This window comes from Dicentrarchus labrax, unplaced genomic scaffold, assembly GCF_905237075.1.
Source record: "Dicentrarchus labrax unplaced genomic scaffold, dlabrax2021, whole genome shotgun sequence".
Classification (NCBI taxonomy): Eukaryota; Metazoa; Chordata; class Actinopteri; family Moronidae; genus Dicentrarchus; species Dicentrarchus labrax.
Genome location: NW_026136711.1, coordinates 24418366 through 24441810, shown reverse-complemented (window position 1 = coordinate 24441810; position 23445 = coordinate 24418366). Strand labels below are relative to the sequence as shown.

At 37.6% G+C, this 23445-nt stretch overlaps 1 protein-coding gene across 2 annotated transcripts; it reads left to right on the top strand.

Moving 5' to 3' along the window:
- Positions 1-114: 114 nt before the first annotated feature.
- LOC127372205 (dual specificity calcium/calmodulin-dependent 3',5'-cyclic nucleotide phosphodiesterase 1B-like) lies at positions 115-21875 on the top strand. 2 transcript variants are annotated; one of them, XM_051415694.1, is made up of 14 exons: positions 115-478; positions 6034-6147; positions 7792-7974; positions 8443-8509; positions 8645-8761; positions 9134-9274; positions 9918-10018; positions 12740-12865; positions 15982-16083; positions 16302-16422; positions 19456-19537; positions 19825-19942; positions 20755-20891; positions 21378-21875. In XM_051415694.1, exons 1-14 carry the CDS (start codon positions 402-404, stop codon positions 21473-21475), a joined length of 1584 nt encoding a protein of 527 aa, XP_051271654.1. In that variant the 5' UTR covers positions 115-401; the 3' UTR covers positions 21476-21875. The 2 variants fall into 2 exon arrangements, with proteins under 2 accessions (XP_051271654.1, XP_051271655.1); XM_051415695.1 differs by lacking the exon at positions 115-478 and adding an exon at positions 3792-3975.
- Positions 21876-23445: the final 1570 nt, after the last annotated feature.

The window sequence follows — 23445 nt, the reverse complement described above, 5'->3', positions numbered from 1 at the left end:
TGTGTCTGTTGTGAACTATTCCCTTGCAACTCCACAGTGGATTCTGTCCCGAGACACTGAGGACAGTTAATGGTGGAAACTCTGGTCCTGATATAAAGACTCTCTGCCGATTGTGTTGGTGACACAGAGCCTCTCCTGGCTGACACTGAGGATTACGCACACACACTCACACATATTGTACACACACTGCAAAATACAGTATACATACAATACTAGCTGTATCTGAGAGTGTAAACACAGAGCAGCACAGATTAACATAAACTACCGCTCTATATACACACATTCAAACACAAGACAATCACACATGCTGGATTTATTGTAACACAGTCAGACACAAGCTAATTCTGTATCTCTTTAACGCTTTCAGTCACACACATGGTCTTCAGCAGCGTCCAGAGGTCATGACACCAACTTGCAAGATACACAAAGCAGCTGATAGACATCTAAGTCTTGTGACATGGAGGACCACACTGGAACGGTAAGACTGCCTTTCATGTTTTATTTTTCTTACTGTTCTTGCATTAATTTACTTACATAAAAGAATTATAATTTCTGTAAATCTGCTGGTTGGACAGTTTTCAGTAACATTCTCAGGTTGCTTTCGGCCAAGAAGATGCAGGATCAATGATAATAGATTTTTTCTGTCAAATTACAAAAAACAAACAAAAAAGAAATACAGATTTTCTCATTGATTTTACTGTTTATATGTGTGGATTTATGATTTAGAAGAGAAATAAAACAGTGTACACTGCATATTATTTAAACTTCACTCAAATTACAGAAAAAAAATCTAATTTTGCCATATGCACATATGCTTCGGTTTTATTTGTCCAGGTTTTTAGGACTGTTTGAGATTTCTGTCGTCATTCCAGTAAGGAGATGAACTGAACTGTAAAGAGATGAACTTGCACTTAAGCTAATGTAGTAAGTTTGCAACATGCTCATAATAACAATGCTAACATGCTGATATTTTACATGTGTAAATCTTTGTTTTAGCATCTTAGTATGACAAGCAAAATTGTGAAATGTGCCTTTAAGAGACTGTGTTGCCTAGGTATGACAGAAGCATGATAAGGCTGAAGAGTTAGTAATAAAGACTATTGTTAAAACCACAGAATCGTCGTCTGTGGTTTCCGTCTTTTTCCAATCTCTTGAAGCATTAGCTCAACCAAGAAACACAGACCCAAACTGTTACATCAGCAAGGAATTTGGTAACAAACTATTTGCTAAAACACTATGGCACTAGTTTTGAAGGTGTTTCATCATAAACTAAAGTACTGGAAAAATAAAAAAATAATAACATTTCAACCTGATGATGGTGCTTGATTAAAATATTATTCATCCTGAGGTGGACATGAACTTCTGGACCAAATTGCATGGCAATCCATCCAGTAGCTGTTTAAACATTTCACTTAAAAACACAAATGTCCACCTCATGGGGTGCTACAGGGAGGGTCATTATCCTCTGGGGACTATGAATTTCTGAACAAACCTGTGTGGTCAATCCATCCAATAGTTTTTGAGCTAAAAGAGAAAAATAACTCCAAAAAAACATACATGAGCCACACTGTTGCACTGGGTGACATGTTCTTCTGTATGTTTAATACTATAGTTTAGTGGACAAAATGTGTATAAATCTGCGGCTGAAAATAGCTACACTAGCCAGCTTTTTTAGGAGATTACTTCTGCTTCTTTAAAAAAAAAAAAGATAAATAAAAATGAAGAGATTATTTATTAATATCTATCCTAAATTTTATGCCGATAAAAAAAAAGGTCAGTGGATCATCAAAGTCAGTAAGATTCATTCTCCAGGGAACTATGAAAGTCTGTACAAGATTTCACGGCAATACATCCAGTAGTGTTTGAGATATTTGAGTCCCAGCCAAAGTGGTGGACTGACTGACTGACCGTCATTGCCGTCCCTAGAACCACAACAGTATCTTTGTTACGCCATGACACGCTGTTGATAATGTTGAGTGACTATTTCTTTGGTAAAAGGTAGTTCCAATGAAAGCTGATATAGAATAGAAAGAGAGATTATACTGAGTGTTTAAGTGTGATTTTTCATTACACCAAAACAAAATTCCATGTGGATTTGTACTGGGGTGGTGGCAGAAAACTTATAAAATAAACAGAAGAAACCAAGACTATTTGCACAGCTAAGTATCCTACCATATGAAGTGACATAATATTCTTTTCAGAATTGGGATGAACCAAGACTTTAATCAAATCCAGATGGTTGATTGCATGTGAGGTTCATCCCAGAGACCAGATAAACTTGTTATAATAAAACATTTACCCTTTGAGATCTGTAGTCAAAAACCCTTTGACTTGGATTTGATTCCGCTGTTGTAAAAACAAAAATGACCACTGTCTGCGTCCCTCAGCACCCTCTGTCTCTTCAACATCTAGTTCCCATGCAGAGACACGCAACATTTAGATGTGATTTATGGTGCCACAAAGTCAGAGATCTCCCTCTGAAGTGTAGAGCTTGTGAGTAATAATTGGCTTAGGTCTCTGAGTGGACAGAAAGAGATCAGAGGGTGTACGTTCGTCATCATCAGAGGGAGACTGAGAGGATAACGGATGAATGGAGGAAAAACAAAACAGTGTGAAGCAAAAGGCTGGCAAGCACACAAAGGGAAGTTTTTTAAGGGTTTAAGTGACACTAGATTCAAGAATTGCTCCTCTGTAGGCCTTAATTTACATTTTTAATTGACATCACAGTATGAATACGAATCATTCTCTGGCATTCCCATGTGTTGATTCTCTTTCTCCTCCACATTAAACATTGCATTTGGTGAATACAAACCAGCTCAAAGTGACAAAGTAGATGGAGAATTAGACGTTGTCATGTTACTTGTCTTCATTTTTGCAATACGTTGTGCCATGTCAAAGAGCATGGGAGCATGAGAGTCAGTCTGACCCAGCAGTCAAAGCAGGACAAGCAAGGAGGGAGGCAGGCTGCAGGCAGGGGCTTTCCCAAGCCACGTTGTAGTGCAGCTCTCACAATACTCTATAAATAAAGACTAGTAATGAATTTAGTACCTTAGAACTGTAAAAGTGTTTAGGGATGACATTCATTGTCTTGTCTGATCTTGTAGGTATGTGTGCTTTCCTTTTTTGGTGTTTCAATGGACACAAACATTTTTTTTTTTTTTTGCCAGACATACTCTCTTTACTACTTAGAAAACAGCAGACATTTATTTTTATTTTTCTTTGCATGTTGAGTTTTGTGGACAATAATCTTCAGCAAAAACAGCAGTGAAATAAGATGCAACCTGTGAAAGCAGTCAAAGAAATATTATTTTAACTCTAAGAGTGCATGTGGTTTTGCCTATCACATTTCACACGGCAATATCGAGAACAGCAGTTAACCTATTGGGCTGTTGTGGGTGGTTTTCGAGGACAAGCTTTGTTTATGTATTTTGGTTTTGGTGACTCTGGTGGGTTTCAGTGAAAGACTCTCTGTGTAGTTCCCTAATTTGCGGCTGCGTTGGAAAATTCTCATTTGGGATTTGAGTACACATGGCTTGAAAGCCTCGCAGTCAACACTTCATCAGTGAGTGAGGTCAACTCACTCACACTTCACACAACGGGTGTACACATATACACAAACACTCACTCGCTCACTCACACACACACACACACACACACACACACACACACACACACACACACACACACACACACTGACACAGTTTGGGCCTGCTTAACCAATCAGAGTGAAGTAGAGTAGGTCCCCCCAGAAGTGGGTGGGAGAGCTGTTGAACAGAAGTCTGTCTCAGGACACACAAAGTTTGCGTTGGTGGTTTGGAGAACTTTTCTGCTTACTACTTCTCTGCAATAATTTTCCTTGTTCATCCTGTTATTGTTTTTTTATTGAACTCTGGGGTCCATTTGTGCACAGCTTGAGTGTGGAATGGCTGAACTGGTGCGAATTCGTAAGAAACGGCTGCAGATCCCCATCTCTAGGTAAGACAGGTGGTTAAGATTAGTACAGATTATATCAAAGCTGATCTATCTACAAGTTCAGCCTTTCCGTAAATACGGCTGAAGGACTTTACCAAACAGGCTACATCTTTAAAATGAACATGATTCATTGTTTGGTGCAGTAAGGCTGTCTGGATCATATTTTGATGTAGGAGTTTTCTTGTTTTGCAGCAATGGAAAAATGTGAGTCAAAGGTACACCCTGTACAGCACAGAGATTATGAGAGATACCACAGCAGCCCTCAGTGGATCTTTTGACACATTTTTTATCTGCAAACCTTGATCAGTGCAAAAGAAAGAATGAGAAGTTTATCCCTACATTTAAACGTATCCATTTAAAAGATAGTTCTTCCGCTTATCTTTGATATGCATGAGAATTTATTATATTTAATATTTCATGCATTCATCAAGATTTCCCCCGACTTAGCAGCTTGTGAAACCAAACACTTGCCACTCCAAGTGGTTGTGTGAACACTCATCTTACTCAAGCTTTAGCTGTGGGAGGAAAATGTGCTGCAGAGGTGATGGGTCATGTGGTTTTGTTTTGGTTAACACATTGAAGTATTAATGCCTGCAGAGTTCACAGCTTGAAATCTTGTTGGGTGTTTTTAGGTTATTTTTTGCCAAAGAGACACACATTGTCTTTACTCTATTTGCATGGTAGTTGTATAGGTAAGAGATATGACCTGATGTGCATTTAAGTTTTTGTTTTATTCCAAAACCTGGACTCAAAAATAAATGTTTAAGATTTGTGCTGACAAAGCTGATACCATTCAAACTCTTCTATGCTGTGCTAATATGCACCTAGTAAGGATGACACTATGCAGTGTGTAGATTCGACAAAGTCTAAGCCAAAGGAAGATTTGTCATTTCTTTCTATAAACAAAGTTTCACGAGTGCACTTGACGAGTAATTTCCTGTAAACGTCCTGTCAGAGGCTCTTCTACTGCAAACAGTTGAAACAAAAAAGACTGTGTTATCACGAAAGATTACTTGAGATTGGAAGTGAGCGGTGGCATTCAGATGCATGCTATTTTTATGACTCAACAGCTTTTGGAAGCCCTTGCCAGCGTGATAAACACTTGAAAAGCTGTGAGCATCTCTTCCCCAGGAGTTGGCTCCATGGCGTGGCCTGGCTCAGTTTGAACACAATCATTCTGGTCACGGCACCGTGCGGGCAGCCCACCAAAATGTCTTGGAGGAATTATCTGTGGTTTAAATGTGTTATCAAATCAAATAAATCTCTCTTTCAAATGGACCCAGGGAAAATAAAGTCCAATTGAAGTAGAAAGATTCAAGTTCTATCGGAACTTTATTATGATATGAAAGCTTTTGGATTTATTACTGAGATGAGATTACATTAACACACTGCATGTGACATGTGCTCCAAGCATTTGCTTTTTATTACACTGCAGGAGATTAACGCATTTCCACCAGCTCTCTATTATAATTTGATTAAAAGTTTCAAAACCAAGAATGAGCAACATGTTCTCAGACAAGATCAGAATGGGGCCAACCCAAAAACATATTTTTTTTTAAGGAGCCCACTTTGACAAAATGTGGGGTTACATAAGACCTCAACCATGGGAAGTTTTCCTCTCATGGAAAATTTGGCACTGATGATGCCCTTTTGCCACTGGCTTTCTTTGGACAGCTTGGCATTTAAATCACTTTGAAATGAACTCCTTCCTTTCATGAGGATTTCTCAACCTGCTGTTAGAGCACCTCTCGGACCTTGTTTCATTCGCTCAAGACAAGTGCTGTCAATTTATAGAACTGTGCCTAAAAAACTTGTATCACACAAAGTCCCCATTATGTTCAAAATGACCTTTATTCTGGAGCTATAACTTTTATTGCTGTACCCAGTATGATTTAATGTGGAGACTGATGCCAAACTGCTTTAACTGTTTTCACACCCACTATTACCTCTCTGTGATTGTTGTTTTGAGATGAAACAGCAGTTCCTGTACTTTAAAAAAGAACATCTACCATTTTATTTTGTTGTGATCACATCCAAATAAATGATTGTGTTTCCTGTCAGGTTGAGGAGCATGCTGAAGCAGCTAGAGGAGAAAGATGTCGACTTTGAAGAAATCAAAAAGAATCTGGATTACACTGCGTCGTTACTGGAGGCAGTTTACCTCGATGGAACAAGGTAGAATTTTCTGCTGAGTTAACTTTTTAAACAGTTTCTTGCTTTTAACTTTCAGAGTAAGGACAAAACCAACCAAAACAAATCCTTGTGATTGTATGGGGCGCTACAGGGTTCAAAAAGACAAGATTAGAACTAATATCAATCCATTTCTGTATTTATTCACACTTATCATTTGCATTGTGACAAGGAGATGGGGGCCTATTCCACTGGTCAAGAAATGGTGTAGTCTTGAGGCTAACACATAGACAACCATTCACACTCACATTCATACCTACAGGCAATTAAGAATCAGAATCAACCTAGCCTACATGTCTTTGGACTGTGGGAGGAAACTGGAGTGATCAGAGGAGACCCCCGTAGGTGACACACACTTTTTTTTTCTTAAAAAAAAAAATATATATATATATTTACTGAATAATAAAAGCAATTATGGGATGCTTTTCATAGCATGTTCTGATCTGAGCATTTGGACCTGAAATAAATTGGTCTGTTACCCGGAAAGTTGGTTCCCAGCTGGAACCATTAAATAGCAGGTTTTCCATTGGAACCAAAGTGTGTTTCCTTTCTAAAGGTTGTTGTGCATTGTGCAACGGCCACTGTTGATGACGCATCGTGGATAACAATGGCTCCACTCAAAACTGGTGGAAATGCGGGCTGGTTTGCTTGATAGCAACAAGGCTCCAAGAATCCTGAACCGAACTGGTTCAAGAACCAGAGCGAATTTGTTGGAAAAACAATGACACTGATAATCAGGTGCCAAGGCCAACTAGAATAAGTCACTTGATGAATTTCAAGAAAAACTGCCCTTGTGAACTGAAATTGTTCTGCTGTTTAGCTAATGTTTTGGAAGAAATTGTCATTCATATGATGATTAGTCTGGCTTGCAGGAAGTAGGCTGTTGGTATAAGTCAGTCGACATTCTCTTCCAACACTATTTTACAAGGGCATCGTTGTTGCCGTGCTACATTGTGAGTTTAGCGCCGCCAAACATGATTGCGATTGGTTTAAAAAAATAACAAGCCATAGTTTTTTTTACCCCTATAACAGAATGATAATGGGTTCAGCCAGGCCATTTTAAAATGCAGTGCAGATATGATGATCAATCTGGTCATATACAGCTTCTTCAGGTTCCAGCTCTGTATCTTAAGAGATAAACAGAGAATTGTAGAACTCCTTACCTGTATACTTCCCTGATTATTGTTTTTTAATGTTTTTTTTTTCACTTTAAAAATCACTGGACCTCAGTTATACCCCCACTGCATGGCATAGTTTTATGATGACCTCTGGTTAACTGCCATCATACAGAGACATTTTCCACATACCGCATTAAAACAAAATTACTCCCTCATTCTCTTAATCACTTCCATCATAGTTTACTCAGCACTAAATAGAAATTTCCGACACTTATGAATAACTGTCATTTAAAACTATAATATGTGATGCATTGCATTGTGGTATTGTTGGCAGAAAGTACTGCACATGCCATGTCATTCTACAATGGGTGGGTGCACATATTTACACCACAGTAAATGTAGTGCATTCGTAAACAGGGAGTTATTTTGGACAGCAACTTATCCTATACTGCTTAAATCAAGTATTTGTCAGTGTTAATAATCGCTGTATGTGCCTATGTGTCTCTCTCAGGCAGTGTCTGGAGTCCGAGGACGACCTTCAGCAGCTGCAGTCAGACGGCGTGCCTTCAGAGGTCACTGATTGGCTGGCGTCCACCTTTACCCAGAGGGTTCGAAAGCCTGTACGACGCTCAGATGAGAAGCCCAAGTTTCGCAGCATTGTGCATGCAGTGCAGGCTGGGATATTTGTGGAGAGGTAAAATAACACGTATTAAATGTATCTCTATTTAATTCATTTGGACAGTTACTCAGCGACGCCTGTATGTTTCGTCAGGATGTCTGATTCTTGTCTGTAACAATGTCACTGCTGCAGAAAAAAAAAGCAAATCACAGAGATATATGTTTTATTTATGAGACTTAAATACAATAAAAAAAGGAAACGATCATCTCATACTATAAAATTCTCATTGTAAATGAATGATTCCCACATCTGTACTATAACTCTAATATAACCTAATACATTGTTGTTACAATCACAGCCACAGAAAACACAGACAGCTGTACTGCACTGTGAAACATTAGCCTCCTTTTCTCTTTAAAACATCCTTCCAAAAGGGACAGGGACTTTGGAGGATTTATATAAACAGCTCCTGAGACGAGTTCACTGCACAGTGTCAACATCTGAACTTTAACTGAACTCAACATAAACATTGCATTATTCCAGGATGTTCAAGAGGGCCTACACGGCAGCCATGCCAGACCAACCTGCGGTGGTCGTAAACTGCCTCAGGGTAAGACCCCACTAATCATAAATCTCACTGTGCGTCGTGTGTTAGTGCAATAAATCAGACATCACAAAAGAGATCATATACACACACCACAAGTATGCATCAATAACGCAGTCACTTTGCTCTCCTTCTCCTCAGGATGTTGACCGCTGGAGCTTTGACGTGTTTGCTCTGAACTCGGCCAGCTCCGATCATGCGTTACAAACTCTGTTTTTTGAGCTGATCACCAGATATGGGCTCAACAGCCGTTTTAAGGTCTTTTATCTTTGGCTTTTATTGCACAGTATATATAATGCATTCCCTATACAATATGTTATCATAGAAATGCAATAATGTCAGCTTTCTGGATAAAAAATCTTATAGTAATAAGATAATTACTACCCTTGGCTCTACTTTTGTGAGAAATGTGTGTTGTAATTGCAGATATAATCAGGCATATGGGTTTATTATTATATTTCTGGTGTGTGAAGAAAAAATGAGTTGCAAAATTATTTGTGCAAATCACACACACATCGTACCGTAAGCCCTGTCAATCCTAACCACAACTTTATTACAACATTCAAGCTGTTTTAGATTTAATTGTTGACAAAAACTTTCACTTTAATGATTACGTAATACGTTTTGCAGATCCCCATCTCATGCCTGACAGAGTTCATGTCTGCACTGGAGAGAGGATACTGCAAATACAACAACCCCTACCACAGCCACGTTCATGCTGCTGATGTGACTCAGACACTGCACTGCCTGCTGTTGCGCTCTGGACTCGTGGTACGCTGGGCTCTTATGTATTAACTGCTTCCCAAACAAAGATTCTTATTCCAATTTGGTGCACTATTAGACATATTGAAGAAAATGTCATCCAGTGCAAAAGTGTGGAATTGAATTGCCACAAAATACATACTAAAAGATAGTAACCATGATAAACAGTTACCTGCTAGCTAAACATGTTAGTATTGTCATTATATGCATGATAGCATTGAAACAGTGTCCACAGCCTCAAGCAGCTAGCAAGGCGACTCTTTGTCTTGTTGTTGTTTTGGCACAGAGAAATAAAATAGTATCAGTAGGAAATACTTAGTTGGATCAATTCATTGTTGGTTTTGTTTTTTCATAGGATTAGTTGACAATAAAAAATAAGCCTTATCCTTTAAATCCAAGCGATTGAATCTTTTTTTACACACAGGGAAAAAAATCATTGCTTGTTCTTTCACTGGACTGAATCATGACTTTGAAATGTAGCTCCTATATATCAGTAAATTTCCTATTACCATGTCACAATATTGACATTATTTGCAATGACTATACAGTAAAACTCACTCACACACTGTTCCGCTCATAGTACAGTATGTGCACCCTTCCACGCATACTTTATGTTTTATATTAATTTGTTTTGTCTCTTGTGTCTATCAAGCACTGGCTGACAGAGCTTGAGGTGATGGCGTCACTATTTGCTGCAGCCATCCATGACTATGAGCACACGGGAACCACAAACAACTTTCACATCCACACAAAGTAAGCTCTTTTTCTGAAACACATTTTATTAACCCTGTCCAGCTATATATATGCTGTATCCTGTTGTGAAATATGAAAATAGTAAGAACTGTCAGGGATAGTAAGGTAAAGTTTCTTAAAGGCCTTGCAATTTTAGAAGTAAGAGTGGGAAGAGAGAAAGAGAGCACTCTAAAGCAAACACATCTTCATGGAGGGAACACAGTATTTTTAGATGTCGATTTTCCACATAGGAGGACTGAAGAACGTAGTCTCTTGGCACCCATCATCATCAACATGCTTTATTCTGGGAATAATAATTGTCCACAATAAGAGAACATGTCTTAGTTACTGAAATAACATTTATCTTAAAGTCATACTCCACCCAAAATATATCTTAAGAGTGTCAAACACTCACCTTCTGTAGACGCTGGCTGTTGTAACTTTGTTGTTTCTTACTTGGTTGAATTAATGTTGGTTACAACTGATTTAATTGGTTTTCACAATCAAATATGTCCATATAAACCTCTTCAGTGACTTCTGCAGCAGAACGCACTTCTCCGTTCACCTGTATGCTCCAAATACTCAACATTTGCCAAGTTTTGATTAAATAAACAGTGTCATGTTGTGCAGCATGGGGTTCCTCAAAGCTTTGAAGCTCTGATTGAGGCTGTGAATAATGCTGCCAGATTGCATTTGGTGTTTCTATGAATTTCCAAAAAATGAATCCCCACAAGAGTCAAGATAAATGGATTGCCAAAGTTAAAAAACCTTTATTATAATGTTTTTGATAAATGTCTTGTCACTTTAAGGCTTAATTTTATTTTTTACTATAGTTTCCTATAAATCCCTAAAAAGGTTTGTTTGGTACATTTCCAATTAAAGGTTCAGTGTGTAACATTAAGGAGGATGTATTGGCAAAACAGGGTATAATATTGATAGGTATGTTTTCATTAGTTTATAATCACCTAACTATGGGAATCGTTGTATTTAGTAGCCCAGAATGGACAAACCAAACACTGGTTCTAGATAGAGTTTTATGGCTACCATAGTTTCTCCTACACACTTAACAGCCCGTTCTCATTCTCAGATTGTCAAATACAGATGCATTCAATGAAACTTGACCTCTATATGCCACTAAATCCTACAGACTGGACCTTTAACTCGTTAATTACAATTAATTAGTATTGTGAATCTACAAGTTTCCAAAAGTTCCACTGTTACTGTATAGTCAAAACTTTTAGCTAAAAAGGTGCAACAACGTGCAACAATGTTTTTGACATAAAGCGTGCCTTCATCAGGGTAAAGCCCAGTTCCGACCAAAGATTCACAACGAGACAAAAAAGTTTTAGAGCACTGTAGGGAAAAGTTGCAGCGGCATGAACTGGTTGTTGATTCAAGCCAGCTGATGGCGCTGTGTGCAACTCAGTTTGTCAAATCTCCAGCGGCTGGTTTTAGAACACAAGGCACCTGTTTCAACAGCCAATCAGTTCATTGCAAAGTCAGCTGGTTGAAATGGAAATTTTGAACGGATGAAAGAGAGGATCATGTCATCAATTTGTTTAACACAGGCCTTAAAATTTACCTATGCACCCATGGATGGCTCCAAATTCTCAACTCAACTCAACTATTGAGCGTTTTCATTGTTACATCAATTAAATTAAATTGCAGCAAGTAACTCATTTTCACTATCCTTAATTTATACATGCTAAAAATTATATCCAGCCACAAAAAAAAAAAAAGCCAGATAGATTGGCAGTTAGAGCAGAAGTACAGAGAGTCGTTGCTATGGAGACAATTTACTATCTCGTCCAGTTGCATTGCTGTGAACTGACAGGGTTTCAGAATGTTGCAGACCCGCGCGCTACTAGTTGTAAGTTTCAGCTTATCTCATAGCAAATCTTTGGTCTGAACTGGGCTGAAGAAGAAGCAGTGGCAGTGTAGATGCTTACATGCCATATTGCTACAGCATATATAAATATATATATATATGAAAATATAACAAATATGATAAAAATATCAACCTTGCTAAGAAAAATCATAAAAAACAATTAATTTCGTCATTTAGTCCTTTTGTCCCCTCCCTCAAGGGATGGGGAAATTTTTTTTTATAGTTCTCAGAATTTCAGTATATTGAAACTGTATTTACAATCACTATATTAGGACATTATGAATCAGTAAAATAAAGTGTTACCTTACAAAGTTTGTCATTATTGAAGACCATTGTAACCATCATGAATTCAAGCTGTGATCATGTTCTCTGTGAAAGATAAAACCACAATCTTTTCACAGCCTCCCCAAAGAACCACTTTAACACACAGCTGAATGTGGTCTTTGAGAAAAAAACAAGTGTTTTATTTTATGTTAGGTTTAACTGTGATGGGTTGGTAGCACGTTCAAAATAATCATTAATTGGAAAACTTTTCACAGTGTACTTTGTGCATGTTTTAACAGTCTAATAAAGTAGATTATGCAAATGAGTGGACACAGGATGCCTGATTGAGAAATTAGTTAATTAACTTGCTATACTGAGTCATTAATACCCACATGGTGCCAGTTTTTTAGCACATCCCACTCCCTCTTCAGCACTTTTAAATTCATCATTACAGACCTACAGTCATGGTGCTTAAATGACTCCCTGAGGACTCTCGTTTTATCTCATTCTCACCTCCTCCTCCCCTTACCCCTTCAGAACTGTACAACTACACTTTTACTCACTCTCTTTTTCCACTGTCTGTCTGCCAGGTCAGAGTTTGCTTTGATCTACAATGATCGGTCGGTACAGGAAAGCCATCACCTCAGTGCAGCATTTCGTCTGCTGCAGCACGACCAAATGAACATCTTCATTAATTTGACAAGAGAAGAATGGATGTAAGACCACAACATTTTTACTGCCTAACACTGTGTAGCTTATTGTTGTACATTTATAGAAAATAGTAAAACAGATTTGGTAGATAAAAAGTCTCTGTGTAGCTGTTTGTGGCCAGGCTGTACGGGTATATAAGTACAATTGGACGTGACTTACAAGAAGTTGACTGTTGTCAGTCATTCCTCCCCTTCTGTTATCTGGGTTTTCAAAATCCCCTTCACTACGTTCAACAACAACAACCTCTGCAATAGCAGCCTACATGCTGAAAATATCAAGTTACCCTAGTTACAAGCTAGCAGCTGTTACCTTTTCTTTGGTGGGGAACTATTTTAATGCCAGGGTTGACATCTCCACATGCAAACAAGGTTCCCACAACGCAACACTATTTTGCGAGGGCACTGTCGCTGCATCCTGGGCTTAGTGCCGCCCGAACGAAATACAAACAAGCTTGTGTTTTTTTCCCCCCATATACCAGAATTATTATGGTTTAGCCAGACATTGCTCCAATGCTGGCAATATGCTAAAACAAAGTGTGGAGATCTGGTTATCTAAAGCGTGACTATTTAGCAGATTACCATGCAGCTGTGAATAAGCCTGTTATTGTGAGGCATGATTGAAACAGCTGGTGTCAATGAGCTAGTACTAGTTCGACTTCAGTGCTTTATATATCTGAATTAGCACTATGTTTCATTTACTATTAAGTAAATAGTTTTTCTTGAGATTTGTTCTACATTCAGGAAGGCTACAATAGCACTTTTTTCAACACAGCAACAATGAGGTTTGATAGACATATCTTTTTTGGCCATCTAAAACATCCAAATAACCAAAGAGTTAAGATTTCATTATGAGTCTATTTTTGCACCGATGATGAAACCATTGAGAAATCCATCACAGTAGAGGCAGAGATACTAAAGTTAACACAATAGACCAGGGTGCGATTGAACAAAGAGAGTGTTCTCTTTCTGTCAAAGGACAAAACTCAATAACTAAAATATGAGATATTATAAATGTCTATTACAAACAACCTTTCAATGTTTGAACAAGAAAAAAGTAAATAACCAACACCTCAAAAAATCCAAGAACATATGTTTAAAGGATAAAGCAATGTTTTTAATGTATTTTTCTTATTGTCAACACATCAGATGAAAAGACAAAATCCAGCAATTAAATGAGCCAATTAACTACTATTGTCTGTGTAGCCAAAGCCTGAAATGGCTTATTCCTTTGTGTCATTGACGTTAGTTGTCCAAAAACTTACATTAATGAGCTACCATGCAACATTGGCTTTCTTAATCGCCATTAACAAGGGCACTGTTGTTTATTTTGAGTCAATCCCAAATTCAACATTGCTGCCGTAAATAAGTGTTTATGAATCCGCAGTTGAAACACTATCATACTCCTGTTTTACCATTTATGCTAAAAACTACAGAAGCCAAGTTGTTCCTTCAGTGGTAAGAACATGGACACTGTAGTTTATTTTGAATCAATCTCAGATACACCACAAAAGTTCTGCTGTTGTACTGTTAATACTCCTGAAATGTATATTAATCCACAGCTGAAAATAGTTCCCCAACAAAAAAACATTTATTTCTGTTTGAGCAACTTTTGCTAAAAACTACAATGCTCAGCTGTTTTAGTAAAATATTTTGCATTTTAAAAAAATGAAACTATTTGTGACCTTTTATTTTAAAACAACTTCAGTGGGAAGGGGGGGAAAGAAGGGGTTTGGGGCAGACAGGTGTCGGGTGACACTAGTGTCACTAACCAGGGTTGAAAAGATGGAAAGTAATGAGACACTTACTAACGCATGGTTGCTTTGGGCTTTTTCATGAGATGTATTGACAAGAGGAAAAATATTGAATCATGTCAGTCTAATTGCTCGGCATACAAATAGTGGAGTAATTGTGTTGGCGATTTTAAAATGGTTATGGGTGACATACTGTATTGACAGAAGGGGAACAGAAGGGGACAAAGACCCCATGAGGGCCATTATCTGTCCAGTTTGAATCATCCTCAGATATGACTTTGAGTCCTCACCAGCTGCATGGCTGCTTTTCTAGCTGACGCTGACCTCTGACCTCTTAAGATAGAATTTCTCCTTGAGGAATCCATGAAGGATCATGTTACTATTGCTGTTTAGTGACTCATTCACTAATCAGCAACGAGATAGTGAATGAGTCACTATGTGCTTCTGACTACAGTAGCAACAATCAGAGATGTGGTCAGTGAGCTAACATTATTGTGTTTTATCTTTTACTTTAAACAGTGTCGTAGCCCAGGTATTGATTGCACACACAATACTTATTTTTCAGTTAGCGTTGGGTATTTCCACTTCTGAAATCCCTCTGATGCACTCATGCTTGCGAGCTTTAATGAGTGGATGGATTAAGTAATGGTTCACTCAAAATGCATAATTATGTAGTTTGACTCATCATCTGTAGGCATTGCCAAAATATGTCCCCTCTTCTGTGTGCTAATGTTGATTTCATAATCATCTTTACTCCCTGAAGTCAAACAGCAGAAGTTGAGTGACAATGTGCAAACACTACTGGCCCATTTTTGGGTGAACTAAATGAGCAAGAGTAGTCTTACATGTCACTGTTTATAACACAGGGAGTTATTGCTGGACGGGTTGCTTAAAAAAGTGGTTTAAATTAAGAATACACCCACTTCTCTAGTCACCACTACACTACTGACTTTAACAATTTAACATGATTGATGCATATTGACTGAGATGTCAAACTATATTGCCATCAGTTCACCCCGTATATAATCAGTTTTTTCATTGGAACACAGTTTGTGATGAGAAAATATTACACAATAGAAAATGTATGAACAGTTTTTATATTCATGGAGGCTGATGCTTTGTATATTACGGATACAGTATGTGAGTGTGTTATTCATGGGAGAGCTCTGCAGATATCAAGAAAAACACCAGCAACATACTGTAACAGGCTTTTTTCGCAGTCAGTGTAACCATGGGAACAAGAAAATCCATCAGGAAATCTAAAAAGGGCACAACCCCATTGAGTCCTCCTGCCATTTTTACTCCATAGAGTTACTCCCCATAATCCAAGGTCAACTAGTAAACAGTGTCTCTGTGTGTTTTTGTTTATAGGGAGCTGCGATCACTTGTTATAGAGATGGTTTTGTCCACGGACATGTCCTCCCACCTACTCCAAGTCAAAGCGATGAAGGCCTGTCTACAACAACAAGAACGGTAACACTAATGGACTGTTGTTCATCCTGTGCTGTGTAATCAAGAGGTCATAAAATGAATGTTCAGAGCAGATTCAACTGATTAAAATGTCCCGCACAGAGGGGCAGACAGACAAATTAGTGTCATGCTGGCTGGTGTCAAGACTGCTTCTTAGGCATGTCTGAGACACACAAAACAACAACCAAAACAAGAAGTGCATCATGCTTTTTCTCTAACAGGATTGACAAGCCCAAAGCACTGTCTCTATTACTCCACACTGCTGACATAAGCCATCCATCCAAGCCCTGGGCTCTACACTCTCGCTGGACCAAAGCCCTGATGGAGGAGTTTTTCAGGCAGGTAGGAACTCTGATAGACCTGACCTGACAATGTTACTTTCTCTTCTCTTTTCTTCTCTTCTCAGGTGTATCACACTCATTGTGCAATAACATGTTCAAACACAACAGAAAATAAGCTAGAATGCTACAATATCTTACCATTCATTTTGGTTAAAGGAATAGTTCAACATTATGGGAAATTTGCTGTCTTTCTGAGAGTTACATGAGAAGATTGATAGCACTCTCATGTCTGGCTGATAAATATGTAAGTTTGGTGCATAGGCCTCTGTCAAACTGAGTGTTATATTGATATTATATCAATATATTGAGAACGGACATATTCAATGAGGTAAGGTGATGTACTATAACATCACCTTACCACAAAAACAAAAAACAGAATGGATAACTCTCACCATCAATATCACATCTATATAATAAATCTAATCTTGGCATTTTAGTTCAAATTATTTTGCTACTTTCTGCAATTAAAATGAGGATTAATTCAATTCAATTCAACTGTATTGTCATTTAACACAATGTAAACAAGGCACAATGCTATGAATACCAAATTGCTGGACTGTTCCTTTAAGTGTTAAGAACACGGAGCATTAGTCTAACAGTTACTAAAGCCCAGAGATACTTTATGAAAACCTGTTGTTCTTCTCAGACAGGTATCATTATTATACAAGGCAGTCATCTGAGGGTAATTTTTTATTAATGCCATGTAGAACTAGTTCAACACAGAGAAGCAACTATCAAGCAATGGTTGCACTGAATTCATTGCAAGGATTTTTGACTGCAGAAAAAGTAGTTAAATCCAATTTAATAAGATGTTGGGATGTATTTATTTACACAAGAAATGTAGCCAGAGGACTTGCTTAAGCTCTTAAAATATTTAGTATTGATGGTGAGAGCTATCCATCCTGCTTTTATGTGGTGGTGTTTGTAAGTTGGTTTATTAAGGATGCTACTGCTGAATTACCAGCAATACTGTAGAGTTTGTTTGTTCCAACTTATATAGTAATTTCATGTATCTGGTGAAAAGATTCAGTTTACTTTCATAGGAGACTAAGTAAACCAGAAAATATTCACATTTTAACCAGAAAATGTACTGCCCTTTTTCTGCTTTGCTTGAGAAAAATCATCATGTAGGGACTAACAGACAATATGACTGTTGAATAAATAAATATAAACTTTATATGAATAAATATAACAGAAGTGAGAGGGGGTAATATTATGTGAAGCTATCTTTTCGCATTAGAAAGGCTTCCAAGTTATTTAGTTGTTTTTTTCTTGGTATTATATTTATTAGTCTCACTGAGCTCTTTTTTCATGTCCAACCTACTTCTATTCTTATCTGACTGGTTTGATTGGTTATTATCTTAGCATGACTGATGAGTCAAAAGGTTGGACACCAAATAACAGCTCAAGAGTTATGGAAATGACTCATTGGCATCTGAAAGGAAGAGGTGTTAACCTTCAAAGAGGTTTATTACGTCAATGTTAAAGAAAACTACATAAATAGCACCTCAGGTATGAAGGAGAGACAGTCGGACAGAGGAAAGTTTTTTTTATTTTTCGAACATGTACTTTGTAGCCAACCTAGATCTTACAAGCTCAGATTTTTATAGAAGAATAGATTGGGGGAGATACATAGGTCGCAAACCAAACCTCATGAAAAACTGAGACTAGAAGTTTATTCTTGACCTTTGAGAGCAATATGTGTGAGAAGCTAAAAGAAAAGAATACACCTTCAAGTTTAACCTTTGAGGTTAGATTACACATTTTTGACAGAACAATCTCACTGTAAGAGCTAATAGAGTTAGTTATTGTGCGTAAAGGACTTATTATGATAATTCTGTTTATTGTTGTTGGAAAGAATTTTTTGATGTTTTGATAGTGGGTTCATGTTTTAAAAGTCTGGTATATTGAGACTTTAGATTGAGTAAGTTAACCTGCAGTTCTACAGTATCATCAGCTAAGCTACGAATGGAAATGGAAAACTACAAAACAACAACAAAAAAATTACTAGAAGTGCTTCCAAATGGTCCTTTTTTGTGAATCTCTGAATCTCAGAGGAATTTAAATTATGGATGGAAATGGAAAGCCTGAATGGATATGGATGTTAATAAACTGTCAAAGCAGATGGTCAGATCCCCACCCCTTTGGAGTCTTACTTATCCACAAAAAAACAAGAACACTCGCCTCAAGGTCCATTTAGTAATTGTTCTGCAGCTTTCGATAATATAACATGATCTGCATTGGATGTTTTTGCTGTTTACATACTTTTAAGCAAACGTGGATGAGAAGAAAATAGCTATTTGTACATCTAGTTTCATGACAACTTGAAAAACCCCTTCTACTGATAAGCATCATGCGGTATAACCAAAAGCTCCAGAACAGCTACTAAATAGACCTTGAGGAGAGATTGGTTGACAAAGTATTTAGATTATGTGTTACAGATATCAAATGAAGCATTATTCTGCAATCCCCCTGGTATTTACTTCAAAGATTACAGGATACATTTGGAAACATTTTCAGATTTGTTGGAATATTTTTTTTTCAGAATAATGACAAGAAATGCAATCATCCAATCAGATGTACAAAGTGTTTATGTCTGCATTACTGTAAGAAGAAAATTGTCAATCATGCGTTCTTAAACTCACTTAAAATGCCATTATTTTCAAGCAAATTTACTGAGCCTTGCCAGATGCCAATGAGAGAATTGGCTGGTACTGTGAGGTGGTATTTTGAGTAGATTTCCAGTAAGTGCAACAATAAGTTTCTATATGCTGTCATCCTCTTTCCGCTATTTTCACTGCCTGGACTTGAATAAGAAATAGAATAGATGAGGTGTTGGGCAGGCCTCTAAGATGTGAGAAACTTGTCTCTGTAAAGGCTCTTTAATGTTTGTTGTGTTAAAAAAACAAAAGCACTCAAAAGCAGTCTCAGGTGGCGTCAGTGTTGGAGTCAAATAACCTTTAAAAAGTTATTTCTAGGCGATGTGTGGGATGCCCTTTAATAAATCTTCTCTCTCTCTTTCTATCTTTGTGAGGGTGATAGAGAGGCAGAGCTCGGCCTTCCCTCCTCTCCTCTGTGTGATCGAAAAAGCACCCTGGTAGCCGAGTCCCAGATTGGTACGTCTCACAAAACACTTTCAAAAACCAGCTGTCTCTCAGTCCTCTTCTCACTGATATCCTGTAAGAGTTCCCACAGAGTGTTCCCACAATACAAATTAATACACACCTACTAAAAATCCTCCCTTATAACAGCAGCCCAGTTAGTGGTTGCAATATATGATATATTACACCCTTTTACTTTAATCACTCTGTTACATTTACATTTCTTAAAAAAACTATCACATTCTTCCAGCTCAGAAACATTTTATTTTCATATGCTAATATGGCGAAATTTGCTCTTGCAGGTTTCATAGACTTCATTGTGTATCCTACATTCTCTCTGCTGACGGACATGGCTGAAAAGATTGTTATTCCTTTGGTGGAGGAGAACCCAGGTCCGCCAGACCCCTGCAACAGACACAGGTAACACATGGATGAAGCTTTTTCTTGTTGGAAAAGTACACTGTGCTGCATCTTTTGGTTGGACATTTTTAGTGGACTTGGAACAGTGGTTGTATTAAGAGAGTTGGATATGGCCCTCAACCTTGGTACCAATTTGTTCCAGTGGCCACTTGTGGCAAAACTCCCTGCGGTCCAAAAAGCTTCTCCTAATGTGGAGTCTGTAGTCTCCACAGACCACTACTATAAAATAAAAACACGTTGACACCTCAAACTGCAAAACAAGGTAATTTATTAATATTTGTAATATCAATGTAAAGTCTACTGCAATGGGCTGATAAATTGGCCAAGTTTGGAGGCAAACTTGGAAGCTGCTTTCGTTGAAATGAACCTGCACCATCTTGGAGTCCAGTAGCCAGTTGTTAATGCATCCATGTCTGGATATATGGGGGAAACAGCTAGTCTGGCTCTGTCTAAAATCTGCCCACCAGCACCTCCAAAGCTCACAAATGAATGTGTTATATTTTGTTAGTGTAAGTTGTGGTTTTACAGGGTGTTAGGGCAGTAATACAGTATTTCTCTGTCAGGCGCAGCTATCACTCCCCTGCTGCCAGTCTTTATGCTAAACTAAGCTACAGTTTAGCTACCCGGCTGCAGCTTCTTATTTAAAGAAGAAACATGAGAGCTTATTTCCCAAAATGTCAAACTATTCCTTTAAGAGATATTTAGATCTTTAAATAAAGACAAGAATGTTATAGACATACTCACAATTAAAGAAAAAAGAAAACTGGGGGGAATAGAATTGCACTGTTGACCACACTGTTATTTCTCAATAGTAATCTGTGGAGGGAAAGCTCCAGAGGTTTGCAGTGGAGTCTCGCCCATATCACAGCTGAGCTGGTGAGCTTTCGCTCCACTTGGACACGACACACCGAAGACAACAAGCTCAAATGGAAGGAAAGTGGCTCTAATGGTATGTCGTATAATAATTAATGCTATGACTGTACTGTATGCACTGTTTAAACTCACAGTCAATCTATTTTAAGGTAAAGTTTTAAAGAAATAAACAAATTTAAGGCCTAATTTAATTTATATACTGTATTTAATATTGTATTAAACAACATAGTTAGCATTTAGCAATGAGAAATTATTATACTTTTCTTTTTTCATCGTCACTCATCTTCTGCAATCATTCAGAATTAAAATGATCACCTATGAAAACTCTGACAACCTCTGCTGACGCAGAATAAAATGTATTTTTTTCTGGTTGTGTGATTGATTTTTTTGGCAGGGAAAAAGCCAGCCTGTTCCATAAATGCGCTCAGTCTCCCTGATTTGATTTGTTATCTACATTCATTTTGCAGTGATCTCATCAGGAGATTAACAGATACAGATATTGTTTCCCTTTCAGCTTAACAAAGTTTTTCCAATGCCTCTTCCAATCCCGTATATCCTCCAGGATTTTCAGACCCCAGCGTGACAAGAGAGCAGAGATCCAGACAAAAGGAGCTGTCAGAAGAATCCCTGCAAGACCCCACTACAGATACAAAACAGTAGACAGGACTTCATTTATGATATGTGCTTTTTTCATAGACTATCTACAAAGGTTACCTGAAGTTAATGTTGAGTCACTGTTTGTAACAAAACCACAATGCCTTCTTATACCATGATTGAGAGAGCCAGAGGAGGAGGGGTGGAAAAAGAGGGAGGGGTGGTTTGAGATTATTATCATCTTCCCAAGGTAAGATGCAGTATATTCACAGAAATGTCTTCATGTCTTATTTCAAATGTAGTGTACTATGGTAATTTAAATGCAAAGTGTACATGCTGGTCATGTCATACAGTATAGTGCATGTTAATTTAATTTGCCACCTAAACACTTGTAAGGAACATTTTATCTTTAATAGTTTGAACTGTACACAAACCATTTAACCATGCAATAAATGTTGAAAATATGTCCTTTTTTGTTATGTGAAGTTTTGGTATTCATTCATTATAAAGTTGACCTTGTTATGGTGGGATATTGTTGTTTTTAATGTTTTATTGGACTGAAGCTGCCTCTCTCTCATCATTTAACAATTATTTTATTCAGTTCCAAGTATACAAAGCACATTCATGTCTTACTCAGCAAAAGAAAAAGTGTCAAAGTAAAGTTAATAATGTTCTGCACAAAGCCAAGTACAGATTTTATAATTAAAAGGGTAAATCAAATAATCTGATATGTAATCTATTTTTAAAACCACTTTTTAAAAATCTTTTTACATAGCTTATGTTTGAGGACTATTTTCATTAGAATACAAACAGCACTGTACATTGCTCAAATGGAGCCTATTTGTTAAAGAAGCTGTCTTATCAGAAAATGTGTAAAACCCAAAGTTTTAAAGTACACTTGAGTTAGAGGAGTCGGCATCTGAGCATGGAAGTGTTTTGATAATTATCTAGCAATTTACTACTGGATTTCCCTAAATTTGGGGGACCTGCAAGAGACAGATTGTTCAATTATGTTCAGAATAGATGCAGCAGAGGTCAAGATATTATGACCTTATGATGGGTCAAGTTTCAGATCCATTAAAAACATTGATCCCATACTCCCCGGTTAGACACTCAGCCTGCTAAACCAATGAATGCAGTTCTCTGCTCTCCCAGCTGGAGATGCTGTAGAGCAAAGTGAGGGAAGTGGCTCCAGGGTTGCCCAAAAGGTTTCAGCTTCAAATCCCAGTTTCTTCTAACAATTGTCAGTTAAGCAGTTTGCAAAAGCATCTTCAGTTTTGTCCATCTGAAGACAGTAAGGACAAATTAAACCACTCTACATTAAAGCCAACTGGGAAGCTGTAAATTAATAATTAAATTAATAAAGTACAACATGAACTGCATACATAGTTATTTTATTTCTCTGTTAAACTTGCAGGATCTCAACCCCCAACAAACACACAAACACACACACACACACATACACACACACACACACACACACACACACACACACACACACACACACACACACACACAGCTATACAAATGTAATATAAAAAACAGTTAAAAAAACACCAACAGCCTTGTCACTTTATATGTATATAGTGTATTTGAACTATCAAAAGCAATATAAGCATATATTAACAGTATGATATGGTAAAGACTCCTTCCTCAAGCCAATTTAAAAGTTCACTGCAACATGCTTTAACAGCACAAATTTGCAATAGAAGTGATCAATGTCACTCAGGCTGTCTTAATAGGCAACTGGAAGTGTCTGTGCAGATATCACATGTAGCTTAAATTGCTGCAGTTTACAAAAAAAATTTGTGAAAACCAGTCCTGTGTATGAAAAATGTATGTGTTTTTATGCTCCCGGCTCTGAGTACATTGAATTATTTATTGGTAGCGAGGATATTTTTAGGATATAGTCAAACTCAATATCTAGAAAACACACGACCAGTGGTGCAATGAAGACAGGCCGTGTAAGTTTAACTTGAATTTTTGGAGACTTTCCCCTCACATGCCTCTTTTTTGACGTTTTAATGGGGAGGCAA